Source organism: Abramis brama, assembly GCF_963993115.1.
Source record: "Abramis brama genome assembly, chromosome: 22".
Taxonomy (NCBI): Eukaryota; Metazoa; Chordata; class Actinopteri; order Cypriniformes; family Leuciscidae; genus Abramis; species Abramis brama.
The window spans coordinates 23,424,826-23,439,322 of NC_139984.1; the positions used below are offsets into that span (position 1 = coordinate 23,424,826).

Below are 14,497 nucleotides of genomic sequence, written 5' to 3' on the forward strand. Positions count from 1 at the left end.
GGGTTATATGTAGAATTCAGAAAACCTTGTTATTAGCGACACCGGTGTCCGTTAAGTGAACCACAACTTATTGCTTGTGCTTGCACTCGTACACAAGTAATGTGCAAGAGACTGAACGTAATTCAAGGCCCCGATATACTCACAGCGACGCTCTTTTTCGTTCTTTGTTTAGAAGTAAAAGTTGGAAATACCTTTGTAGCGATATACATTTAGATCAATATGTAAATATTGCGCACACAACAAAAATGACAGCGGTGAGAAAGCAGCTGTTAAGAAAGCATCTGATCATAGTGATGTGGATATGTTTGCACCAGCTCTGCAATTCACCGGCATCAGTTTGAATGTTCTCAAAAAATATAACAACATACAAACAAAATTTTGCAGCTGGAAATTTATATATAATGTATAATGTAATGTAACTCTATATATTCTAGAGTTGTCAAAATTACCGAATTCGGTACCAAATCGGTACTGAAAATAAAAAAATGTGACGATATCAACATTTCCCTCTAGCATTTTGAGCGCTGTTGAGCGGATTCTTAAACACCTCTGATTGGCCATTGTGTTGACGCACTCAACATATATGTCTCTGATTGGCCATTGTGTTGACGCGCTCAACATATGTGTCTGTGATTGGCTACAATGATCAACGAAACATGTTGTCTTTGACGCTCTTCATCATGCACTTACACAGATACACACGGTGCGTATGAAAGTGGCGTCTATCAGCGGATATATTAGGGATCCGCTGATAGACGCCTGCTTTTAAACGCTCCCGTGTGTGTCTGTGTAAGTGCTCGGTGAAGACATCAAAGATGTAATTGTTGATCATTGTAGCCAATCGCAGACATATATGTTGAGCGCGTCAACACAATGGCCAATCAGAGGTGTTTAAAATCCGTTCAACAGTGCTCAAAATGCTAGAGGGAAATGCTGGTATCGTCACATTTTTTACATTTCAGTAGGCCTACCGACGTGGTAAAGAAATGGGTACTTTTTGACAACTCTAATATATTCATAAACACATATTTGCCAGATGGTTCAAAACATTACCGTGTTGAACTGGTTGGAGATGGTTTTCGAGCCTGACCAGGTAAAATGTGGCCAAGATCCCTCTAAAACAAGACAACAGACTACCACGATCAGGCTGGGAAACCGGTTAACACACAGACAACCAGTTGGGATCTTTAGCAGGCGAAATAGTTAACATACAAGCAAAGTTCTGATTGTGTATTCTTGTAAGCAACTGACACGGACAGCATGCTCTATGCTGATTTCTGCTGAAAAACATGTTAAGAATGTGTTAAATGGAACTGCATGTGATAGACAATAGCTAGGCGCCTAATAAATGTAGCCAAAAAATGTAATAAACAAACATGCAATGGGCGTTTCTGCTGTGCTCTATATGCAGATTCCAGGCCTGCTTACAGGCACAGAGGCTTCACACACACCAACACACAGAAAACAGTCCCCCTTTTCTTGTTCTTTTTTGTGCTTTCAGTATTATGGTTATCAGCGCTGTAACTTTATCCTCTTCCTTTCATGTAAAATACATTGTTACCTGTGCCCCCCACCCCTCCGCCCCCCAACACACACACATTTCAGCATATGCCCCTGGGAGGTGTAAGATTATCTGATGTGTCCCCTCCCTGAAACACTCTTCTCTAAAGGTAGGGGAAGGCAATAGAGAGAGGAAGAGAGAGGAAGAAAAAGGAAATAGAAAAGAACAGAGAGTGTGTGACAGGGCAAATGGCTGTGGGTAATGCGCACACACACATGTTTTTCATTCCGATCAGGTGACATTGGCTTATGTTGGTATATTTTTTGAGAACATTCAAACTCCCTGAGGACACTGAAAATTAGAAACTAAAATTAGAATGAGTGCATGCAAACGCGAAACTTCCTCTGAACCATTTCAACGTCCATGTTCTCAATTTTAAACTGATAAAATCATACCAACAAGATCAATCTTATAAAATGAATGTAAATACTGTCAACATTTAACAAGGTAGTGCATGCAATAAAATACTAAAATATTATAAAATAGCAGTTAAAAACATTACAGTTACTCTATGCACATATTTTACAAAGTGCAATCCACACAAATTGGTGAATCTCCTATACATTATTTTAGTAATTAAACTATGTTACACTATGCAACAGTTTTTTTGTTCAAAATTAACAACATTTAAATAATTAGTAAATACATCATCAATCCTTCTTTCAAAACGTGTTTTTGTCTTACCCTTATTCAATATGGTAAGCCTATTATAAGGGTTTATATTTTATAATGGATGGTTGTTGCAGGAAATTGCATGCATACGTCACTCATCCGTGCGTGTCTCGTCATATCCGTAAATAGAGAAAAGTTACTCTGGCTACTTTGACGCATGTATGGTGTGAGAGTGATGTTAGTTGTCACAACGAGCGAGAAAGGTTGACTTGGAGCAGCTAAATCTCAAACCTCCAGGGAATCACTAGTTTTAAAAAAAAAAGCCAAACGGAGGAGCTTCTGCTTGCAAAAAGATAACGCGACAGAGCTCGTAATAAAACGAGAATCAACATTGGCTTGGCTTTTTGGAGATGGCGAGAACTGAGGGATTTGAAATATTGTAAAAGTGATGTGGAGATGGCATTTTATTTTATTTTGGTATTTTATTGAACTGATAAATTGCCATATATAGTTATCCAACAGAGTTCATTGTAAAGCATTACCTATTGTGAAGGGTCATTTCATTATGGGTTGCTGTAGCGCTGTGCTGGAATTTATTTTCAAGGAAGTACCATGTCTATTAATGGATATAGCTACAGTAACGGCTTCAGCTAGTCGTAAGATCTTTCCATCTAAACTGGTTACATCTCTTAAGCCTAGTAGTGAATGTTTTATGAGCAGCAGGGTAATCTCTCTCTTTTTTAGTTATGACAAAAGAACCATATTCATCCGCACACACACAGTCACGAAGAGCCGAAGCACAACCAAAACAATGTTTTTCTGCAAAATGCATGCAGTTTTGTTTTTTAACAGCTAGAGGGCCAAAATTTACATAGGGTACTTTTAATTTAATTTTAGCATGACGCTAAATTGCCACCACAGTCATGCAGCAGCGTTATGCGGTTAAAAATATGTTTTTGATCAGTCAGATCAACTAAAATGATCAGTCACGGGACCAGCCCATATGTTGGACTGCTCCGTTTCCATGTCAACCTTGTGTATGAAGTCTGAATGGTATATTCCGCCAGGGGAAAGGGGTCAGAGGGAAACTGGACACCAGGCCAAGCCCTATAGACAGACACACCTTCGCAGCTTTGAATGAATGTGTGTGCGTATGTGTATGATCTTGTGTGCAACTACGTGAGCGACGCTGTCTTTCTCTTCCTCTGGCTCATTGATTCCCGTATCTTTGTACAGCAACCAAAGTGTTTACACACACACACAACACAAGTCTCCTACATGCACAATGTAGTGTGTGTATCATCTTAAGAAATGAGTTGAAACTTTATATAAAAAAGCACTCTAGCATTAAAGTGCTCCCTTCCCCTCTGATTGCAGCAGAAAAAAACTGCTTAATTATTCATTAGGTCTTGTGCTTGTGTCAGCTTTTCGTTAATTATTTAAATTAATCTCATTAACGAAAGGCCAGGTTTCAGGAGCATTTAATTAAATGATGAATTGCTTCCCAGATGTCGACGTGCTTGTTAAATAATGTGCTCAGGCTGGACCCAAAGCTGTCAGCTAAACTCAACCCAAAACTGCACACAAGGACCGTCATAGTGCACATTAGTGTCATTATACTCCACAACTTAATGCAGTTTTCAAGACCAAGAGGAGAATCGTCATCAATGATTCTATGTGACTATAAACCATCTATAACCATTACTGTTATGCACAGCTTCAGGAACGATACTCTGCTCAAACTCGCAGCTTGTTTTGACAGCTTGTACTGATTCAAACGAGATTGGATACAATTTAGTCTCATCAAACTCAATGCCAGTACTTGAATACTTAACATTTACATTAAAACACAAGGTCTGAAAGGATCCTAAATAAAGACATTACATACAATGACTGCCCTATAGATTTCCATTTTATGTTTTATATTTTTCTTCCTCAAACTAAAGGGCCATGTGTTTAAAAGTAGAGGCAGTAAGATTTTTTAAGTCTGTTTTGCTCACCAAATTTGATCAATTGTTTATTATAATTTAAAATAACTGTTTTCTATTTTAATATATTGTAACATGTAATTTATTCCTGTGATGGCAAAGCTAAATTTTCAGCATCATTACTCCAGTCTTCACTCACATGATCCTTCAGAAATCATTCTAATGTGCTGATTTGCTTCTAAAAAAAAAAAAAATCCTATTATTATCAATGTAGAAAACAGTTGTGCTGCTTCATATTTTTGTGGAAACCATGATTCAGATTTTTTCTTTTTTTTCTTCTTTGAAGAAAGTAAAGCATGTATTTGAAATATAATTCTTTTGTAACATTATAAATGTCTTTACAGTCACTTTTGATCAATTTAATGCATCCTTTGCTGAATAAAAGTATTAATTTCTTGAATAAAAATCTTACTGACTCCAAACCCAAACTGACCCATTTTTTTGTGATAGTAGGGTAGGCAATTTGTTATACTTTTTGTCATACTGTTTTAAAACTCTCTTCATATCCTGATAGCAACAAATAATAGAAGTGGTCTAAATAAATCATGTATGTATATCTTCTGTGGACGTCTCAGGACCAAAACATTTTCGTCCAATCATTGCATTCGGTCCGAATGCAATGATACGATGTCCTACCTGCCTGTCAACATATGTATTACCATACTTCTGCACACCCAGCTCACGCAGACATCACACATCATCAGCGCGTTGTAGACACAGTCACCGGGTGCCGTAAACAAACAGCAGCCGCCTTTTACAGTTCCTCCTGAACCAAAACAACAAGCTTATCCTGCGTTCATGACATGTCGTAATCGAAATTATGAGATGGCAATCTGTGACGTTCTACCCGGAGCTGTTCACTCCCTCAGACTCTGATTTTTGTGTTTCTATTTCAACACTATCAACACTGTCATAATCACCCTCTTAAATTAAACACCGAAATTAATCTACAGAAGTCAGCAGTCAGGCAGCTCTGTAAGTTGTTTATATTCATTATTATTGTAATGTTATGTGCTTTGAGACATTAGGTAATTCAATGCCATCTCTCTCGTCTCGTGACGCTTTGCACTCTGATGTGTGCGTTCGTGTGTTTTGGAGGAGGAGTGGCTTTGAAAACACTCTGAAGGGAGGGTGGGATCTCATGCTTTCAAAGCTAGCCGCTCCGGAATTGCCTACCCTACCTTTAACTTGTGTTTAACCCATCTTTTTAAAACCCTAATACCTAAACATTCAGCATAGATAAAGAACCTGGAACATTTGCTACTCTAGTTTAAAAGCTGTAAAATGTGATATGTTAAGTAATCTTGAATAGTACATTTGTCTTAACTAATTAAGATGTGTATATCTTCTGCATATGGCCAGAACAAGGGAATTAAGACTGATATTTTAAGTGAGATGCGAGTCGATTTACAGTGTAAGAGACAAGCCACAGGTGTAAACAACAGATAACCATCGAGATGATGAGAATTTTATGAAGAGTTTAAGACTTAGAATTTCATAAAGAGAAATGACTAACAAGCTCGTTCACTTTTTCATCAAACTTTTCAAATCTGCGTTAGGATTGCTACTTGTTTGTTTTGACGTTAAAGACAGGGTGCTTGTTTAGCTATAAAGCAAGCCCACAACCTCCACAGTCAAGAATATTTATAAATATTACTGTGTTGGCTCAGTAGCTTTCAACACACTTACAACTTGTACTCTCTGTTATTTGTGGTTATTTGCTGATTACTCTTAAATGGGAGGTGTAAATATGCGAATGTAAAGCCTTGCTTTCTGTTCTCCTCTCTCTGCCTCGTCCCCTCTTCCTCCCTCTCTGTAGGTGTGTGTATGTGTGTGTGTGTAACCTGAGTCCTCTCTCTCTGTCTGTGGTCTCTGCTCTGGGGCTCTGGGGCACAGACTGCACCAGAGGAAAAGGCTGCAGCTACACCCCCCTTTTCATTTTACTCCTCTGCTATTTTTCTCCAGAACCAAAAGCATTGATCCCCTGAGTCACAAAATACCCCCCTCCACCCACACCTCAATCTCCCTCTTCCCTCTCCTTCCATTACCCCAAACACCCCCAGATCAGTATCTGTCCTCATCTGCATTATGGACGCCTGTCTGTCTTTTTCAGAGCAATCATGTAAATCAGCAAAATCACACCCATATATGTTATTGAAATGTAAAAACATTTTTAAAAATCTTTTTCCAACAAAAAAAACCCAGAATGGAATTATTCAACAGACTACTAACAGATAAGCACAAAGACTGAAAAAGGCACACTGAGAAAGACTGAAATCATTTCAACAGTGTGTGTGTGTGTGTGTGTGTGTGTGTGTGTTGTACTGTCACTATGTGTGCGTATGTGACACTGCTCAGACTTGTGGTGGCCATATGGCTACTGTGCTCGACACTTCAGCTCACATCTGTTGTGTATTAAAGACCTAACGCTGCCCAGTACACACCTGGGTGGCCTTTTCACACACACACTTATTCATGCACACAAACACGCTCACACTTCAAACCGCACAATCAAACTTTTCAATTATCACATAGTATAGACCAAAGTTTCCAACCTTTTTTTTGCCTTAGATAGCAATGCCAAACCAGAAATGAGTTCCTTGACTGATTCTTTACTGGAAATCATTCAGCATTTTCATAAAAAAGTGAACATTATTAATTTTTCAGGGGGCAATTTTTTAGGTACTTTCTCGAGTGTGATACACATTTTTCAAGATTCTTTAAAGAATAGAAAGTTAAATTTTGGAGAAACCTGCTCAAAAACACCAGTGAATATATTGCAAAATTATATCCAATAAAGTCATTTATACACAATATAATAATAATATATTATTATACTAGAGTTAGTTCTGGTCCTCGAATTAGATTGGCCAAGCAACATTCTAAGAGTGCTGATATATGGTAAATACAATATAACAAAAAAATTATCTATCTATCTTCATTTTCAACACCGAAGTAAGCTATTTCCTGTGAATGTGCTAGACTTTCGATGATTCATTAGCCGCTATAGGTAAATAACTAGACAAATAACCCCAAAAAAGTGGTATAGAGAGCATAATTTTGGTAATGTTATCCACACATATCCATACAACTCATACACATTCTTTAAATGATACTGCACAACACACTGACAAATTCTGAATTTGTGGAGTGTTAAATTCAATACACAGACAAAGAAAGAGAAGAAGATATTCAGATAGTCTTCTGACAGAAAAGGTATAAAAGCCATAATGATGTAAAACACATCTAATAGTTGTAGTTCACTCACCCTCTGTTCATTCAGCTCCTGTGTATTCTCCATCAGTTGAACTTCCACTCCCCTCAACTACAGTCCAGACACCTGCAAATGAAGGATGCTTTTAAAATCGCCAAAAACACAATACAATGCATAGGCATCCCTCTCCTGTATCTGTATCTGTCTCTCTCTCTCTCTTTCTCTCTCTCTTCCTTTGTGTCTCTGGATATATGTGTGTAGGAGGGGAAGGAATAAGTCTGGTAACTTCACTGTATCATATCCAGCCAGACTGAAGTAAATATCATTTACAGAAGTAAACATTTAACAATGGGTAGAGAGAAATGTAATCAGTGTAACACACACACACAAATGCACTTATTCAATACACACAAAACGCCAAGCTGTCCAGGTCATGGTGATGCTAACATGGCAGTAGTCACTAAAACCATCTAACCATGACTTCTACCTCCCAGTAAAGCCCTTTCCACCCACCATCTTTATCTTTCTCTTTTCCCATCCTTCCTCTGTCATTTAAAAGCTTGAAACTGAGGCAAATTGCTTTGAAACCTCCCGAGGCCTCAGTAATGAAAAGCACTCTTATTCAAAATCTCTTTGAAAGACATTTGAAAGCATCGGGATCAGGAGAATAGGTTTATTTTCTGTCCTGCCGCAGGTACCAGACCAGTGGCTCACAAACCTTGAGAGATGAAATGTCTAAAAGTCTCTAGAACAAAAAAACTGTTAAAAAAATATGGTAACATGGAAATTAACTGATTTGATTAAAAATATTATTTTATTATTAATTACAAAAATGAAACTTACTACGCAAGATTACTCTAACAAAAGTTATTTTAAAGGTTCACAGTGGAAATAGCTCCAGTGGGACAAATTCTCTTTATGGGAATGCAACAGGAAAAGGTTTATATATATTAACCAAATAAAATCTTGATTTTAGGGGCAGGGGCATCATGCATATATTTATTTATGAATTTACTCTGACTGTCTTGTCTCACTTAATACAGAAAATGTACTATTAGACAACTTAGTATTTTTTTAGCTGAAAGGGGGCCAAGTGTTCTAAAGCCAACAGAACATATTGTCTTTTTCTTAATACACCATTTATGAGTTTGCTGTACAAAGTGGGTACATGATGAAATTTCATTTTAAAATAAATGATCTGAGAAACGTGTAACTTAACTGAACTGCCCTAATGTAAAAAAAAAAAAAATATATAATGTAATTCTGTCAAAGCATTACAGACTAACCAACACTATCTCACGACCAATTCGTACGAATTCGTACGAATGATAAAAAGATGGCTAATTCGTACAAAATCTTCAAATCTGTACAATTTGTCTAAACCCACGTGATGGGTAGGTTTAGGGGCGGGGTCAGGGGTAGGTCATTTGTATGAATTCATACGAATTGGACAATTCGTAAAATATGTACGATTTTGCAAAATTCGTACTAATTTGTACGAGTGAGGTCGTATGAATTCGTACGAATTAGCCACCTCGTAGAATTTGTAGGTTTTCCCGTGAGATCGGGTTGGACTAACACCTGTTTCTACCCAAAAATAATTGAAATCTTCATTGTAACAAGTTTTGACTTTGTTTAAAACCCTGAGGGGTCAGCTTGAAGGGTCATGATGCTTCTGTTTAGGAATATATGGCAGCTTATATATAGATTACAGTGACCTATAAGATCAATGAATGTAAATGGGAAGTCTCCACTAGCTTCTGTATACATGCTTGTGTGTGTGTGTGTGTGTGTGTGTGTGAGAGAGAGAGAGAGAGAGAAAGAGAGTTGAAGGACAGCTTGAAGAGCAGATCATTTGAATTTTTCATTTGCTTGGTGAAGCTGTGTTCTGAAATTCTAGCCTTTAATACTCAGGCGGGGGAATGAGCTGAGCAGCATTGATTTTTACTGTTATCACTCAGTGCCCTCTGAGCCTACTGTCCTCACACACACACACGCACACGCAATGAACAGACGGACAGCCAAATAGCAAGACACATTGCACTAACCATGTAATTGGTGAGGAGCTGGTATTTATTTCCCTTCTGTGAACATTTCAAATCAAAAGCCACTTTATGCAACAGTCCCAGATCAAACATTTGATTTAGTCAAATAAGAAAAACGAAACATAAAGATAATAGTCTAGGGATTGTAAACGGTCCAATTAGAGGAGACCATTCCGTCTCAAAATAACAAAGAGCGCCAGCGCGCTTTACTGTTATTGTCATGAAAGCACGCGGAGCGTTTAGTGGCGCGGCATTCTGCGCGCGACTCGACACAGCCGCGGCACGAGCGCAGGAAAGCCAAATACTCCAAAGCTTTTTGGTTTTCCTCTCTTTAAATCATCAGAGCTCACTCAACTGACAAAACACACCGCCTATTACTAAATAAACAAGCTGGACCAGGAACAGCTTTCATTAGAGCAAAATAATTTGTCTAAATGTGAAATGTTTTAATTAATATATTAAGTGTAGATTCATTATTTGTTGTTATTGTTATAACCGATTTCATTATTCAATTTATAGATAGCCCTCATTGGTTTAATGACATTGCCTAAATTGTTCTCTTTTCCAACGTAAAAGCACACTTTAAAATTAAGTTTCCAGTTTGGAGAGCTTTTTTATTGTTCAGAAAACCATCTGTTCTGGTGCTTTAAAAAACCCAGAACGCAATATGCTGATCTATGTAATAATCAAGATCCAAAGAACCACATAGCTCAACCCAGAACCTTCCATAGCGGAAAACGGTTCTAAGGTGCCACAAAGACAAACTAAAGAACCTTAATTTTCAAGTGTACTTTCCAATTTATGTTGACAAAATGCATGTATAATTTTACAAGTCACGTGCAGTTTAATCACTATACTGTTGTGAAATATAAAATGGCATCCAAGTGGGCAGATCTTAAAAAGCCATTTTTAACCATTCAGGGTGTGATATAACATCCAAACCTAAATGGGTGATTGCCCTACCTTTGACCCTTATTCATAATATGACTACCCTCTTATGTTTTTTTTATATTAATGACAACATAGGGCTGACGAAAGTAGTGATGAATGCACCAAGTTCACATTTACAGATGAAAAGAAATGATTAATTTCTTATTTTAAAGAAAAAACACTGAGACTTTGTTTGAGGTTTAATAATTAATCTACTAAGAGATCTACATGGGATCAAATCAAATACTGCTATTATAGATAGCCTACATCTAGAGCCCCTATAATCTCCTTAGAAAAAAGCGTTTAAAATATTGTCCCACCATTCAGTCCAAATGTGCATCGTAAATCCGTCAATCAAAGTGCCTTGCAATCTTTAAGAATAGCTCAAATGTTTAAATACTTACAAGTCTTACTAGTTTTCCCCCAATGTTTGAGGCCTGGAGATGGCCAAAGAGGAGGTCACTGGTGTTCTCTTATGTAATTGTTGGCTAGTACACTCCATCTTATTACCAGCCACCAGAGCGACCTGTGTGTTGTGAATTATTTCGTGTTAAGTGTGTAATCTAATCCGGGCTCCTTCTCCGGTATCGGCTCGAGCTGCTATCGACAGCGCGAGAAAGCGACCAATGGCCAACGCGCAGTGAAGCTGCTTCAGGGTCGGGATGATATTCCCGTTTCCTCCGTATCAAATACAAACACAAACTCCACGTGCATGGGAAAACGGACACGGGAATCACCCAAGAAACTCAGAAGGACTCTTTAAGGAAAAGTTACCAAGTAAATAAAAAATGTGTCTACTAAAGAACTGTTCAAAAGACATATGGGCTAATGACTGCACTTCATGCATGAAGTAAAAAAAAAATTAAAAAAAATCAACGATACGATTGTTGACCAAATAACTCGAAATTTGAAACAGAAAAATCTAATCCGTGTAATCGTGTTTAGTGCACAAAAGCATCATTGTCCTAACAACATATTTGTTTTCCACCCATTTAACGCGTCAAAATTTGTCATTTCTGGTCGACTTTTCAGTTTCAAATAAATTTTCTTTATCAGTAAAAAAAAAAATCTGACTCTAGCACAACTTTTACTTTAATCATTTTCAGGCAGCAGTTAAACTTTCTAATTTAGTGCGTAGAAATTTTTGAACAGTGATAATTTATAGAATTATTTTATGTTAGTTTTTATAGGTGGTTTAATATGGAAAGCAGAAATTACTCTGAACTGTAACCTTCTTTAAGAGCCCTAGATTTCACAGTCTCAGGCGCAGGCGCGAGCAGGTGCTCCAAACTGCTTTTAGGCGTTGTATGTAGTCACATAAATATTTAGCAAAACTTTTATAGTTTCTGAATAGTGAGCTATTTTATGGTTCAAAATGGTTACTTTACTTACGCTTAGGAGTTGTGCGTTGCTACGATATCCAAACTCTCCAGAAGGTCCGTGCGCATTCAGTCTGTTGACATGCTCATCCAAAAATATTCAAGTGGTCGAGCTGCGTGAAGCGCGAGGAACAGCTCGCGCCAGTCAGTGCACGCGCTGTCAGTGAAGCTCGCGGGTAAGTCCTCCCTAAGTTCATGAGAGCTGCACTGGCCGCACCGGAGCGGAACGCTCCAACCGACAGATCACCACTATAACTCAAACTCCGAGGAGCTCTGTCTTGCACTAGCCGTGTTTTCCCCTTTAATTTACGCTCCTAAAGTTAACGTGAGCACACGCGCACTCCGTGGTCTACTTCATTATTAAAGTTCTCTTGCAGCGGCGGGGCAAGAGCGCTCATTGATGCGCATGCGCGCAGCTGCCATGCGGGGTGCTGCTGTTGGCTCGCACCCAAGCCAGTAATGGGGCACAGCACAAGGGCCAGGATGAGGCTCTTATTAATAGTTTCGTCCGAGTGATCAGCTCAGTTTTATTTACCACAGCCACACAACAACAACCAAGTCAAACCCTTGTTTTGGGATCAGATTCACTCACACTTATGCAATCTTGCACTTGGACTTCCACTTCCACCCTAATGGACCAAGCAGCAAGAAAAGGGAGCTCCTCTAATTAACATTTATCAACACTTAGACCAGCCAAACCACTAAAATAGCTCAGGTTTATAAAACACGTCCTAACATGACGGCAGGAAAAGTGAGCTGAAGATCAGAGAGCAATGACAAAAAAATGGAATGGAAGTTTTTTGGGAAAATTACTTTTAAAAATAATGCCATACAATATTGCGTTTCTCCCTATTGTTTTTTAACAACTATATATGTATGTATACGTATACGACAACTATGTAGCCTACTAAAAACGAAAACGTTTTTCCTTTGTGTTGTTCATGTACAGACGACAACGTTGTCAAAACTATCCCTGTGTGCACTTCGCACGATCCGCGAAAACGACTAAAAACACTGAATTATGCTGTCAGGCCAGTAGTTGGCGACGTCTCTATGTAAAGAAACACTACGCACCTATAGACTGAACATATAATACGCATGCGCAGGATATCAGTTTTCACAAATTCACGTTTTTGTAGTTTACATGGAGACGTTAAAGGTAGTTTTCAAAAACTTGCACTTTGAATCCTGTTTCCAAAAGTTTGTGTTTTCTGGCCCCTAAAACGCCGTTGTCGTGTAGGCTAAATGGACGAGAAGGGTCTGACTTTGTCCTACAGTACTACAAACCATGCCCCTGCAAATTACACCTACTACAACAAGTTACACCTCCCGCAAAGAAACATGCGTGGATGTCATTGACTAAAACAATCTTTTGAAGTATGAAATGTTTGTAAGACTAACTTAACTTATATAAGTTAAGTTATATATAAGTATGAAATTACAGCTACTGGTAAAACATAAAATGAATTATACAATAAAATTAATACACTCATGGTAATTACAGCTAAAAACCTACCCCCCCAACTCTAAACCTACCCCTTCTATAAAATTGTAATTTACTGTAGAGTTCCATAATTAAAATACTTTTGAAACTGAGGAAAACAAACAGGATGACTTACGGCGGTGACATTTTAGGGGGTGTAACTTGAGGTAGGGGGCATAGTTTGTAGGGCATGGTTTGTAGTACTACGGGACCAGACAGACACACTTGAAATGAACGACCAAAACGCATAAAAAGTTTTCTGTTTTTAGTTGAAAACAGTGTAGTGTAACCATCATGTTTACACAGCGCGCACAACGCCTCTGCACTTACTCTCCATTTCTCTCAACATGGGGATAGGAGAGCTGTCAGTCAATGGGAAAACAAAGTAAGGTGCGTTACTTTTTTGAAAAAATAGCTAAATTTAAAAGTAATGAGTTACTTTAATCATTACTTGAAAAAAGTAATCTGATTACGACTATCAGAACTTGCGCCACTCTTAACCACAAATCCGTCTGGTAAAAAATGGCATAATGGCACAGTAGTCTCTGCAGATGTTGTACAAAAAAATAAAAATAAACTGACTGTGGGCAAGTAACTTAACAGCTTTTTTTTACCTTTCACCTCAAAAATCTATTGTATGCATATGAGCAAATGCAATGAGGTAGAAAGACTAAAAGAGAGCAACATAAAGCAATAAAGCTCCACAATGAAGCAAGTCACCGCTTTAATGTGCTCAGCGATTACTGCTGTGTTAGCCAGACTCCTCCTCAAGCACTGAAAAATGATGCTCCTGAGGGCCACATTGGGCTATGTTTGACTGACACACTGTTACAGAAAGAAAACAAGAATTTCATGCTGTTGAGTGGAATGTAACTAGCAGGGGGCTGCTGTTGATCTGCAAGCTTAACTCCACATGCTGCATGAGAATTTGGCTCCATAAACATCAGGAAAGAAACAACATCGTACTCTCCCAAAACACCAGGGAGATGAACACACACCTCTGCTCATGTCATTTTAAAACTGCTGTATATTTAAGAGCCACTAGGTGAAATTGGAAGTCAATTCAAAGGAATTAGACTATTGAAAGCTTCTAATTATAAGAAAAAAATTAAATCAGTCCAAAGGTCTTTAAGAGCAAGTGCAGGCAGGCCATACTTTTAGGCTAACATGCGCTCAGCGGGGTCTTATTTATAGACCTGTGCAAAACTTTTGGCTGCACACAGCACTGTGCTGACATGGTAGAACCAGAAGATGCCTGTCAAACAAAGAATAAAAATACACCGAG

At 38.2% G+C, this 14,497-nt stretch overlaps 1 protein-coding gene across 34 annotated transcripts in view; it reads right to left on the reverse strand.

Moving 5' to 3' along the window:
- eya4 (EYA transcriptional coactivator and phosphatase 4) overlaps window positions 1-12,121 on the reverse strand; it is a 35,894-nt gene extending 23,773 nt beyond the window's left edge. For 33 of the 34 annotated variants that reach the window (XM_084099033.1, XM_084099059.1, XM_084099036.1 and 30 more), the window contains exons 1-2: window positions 11,743-12,107; window positions 7,430-7,501 (exon numbers count right to left, since the gene is read on the reverse strand). In XM_084099033.1, the coding sequence (XP_083955159.1) occupies window positions 7,430-7,462 (33 nt within the window). In that variant the 5' untranslated portion in view covers window positions 7,463-7,501; window positions 11,743-12,107. Of the gene's footprint in view, window positions 1-7,429; window positions 7,502-11,742 lie in introns of all 34 variants that reach the window. The other variant, XM_084099058.1, reaches the window with a different exon arrangement.
- Window positions 12,122-14,497: the final 2,376 nt, after the last annotated feature.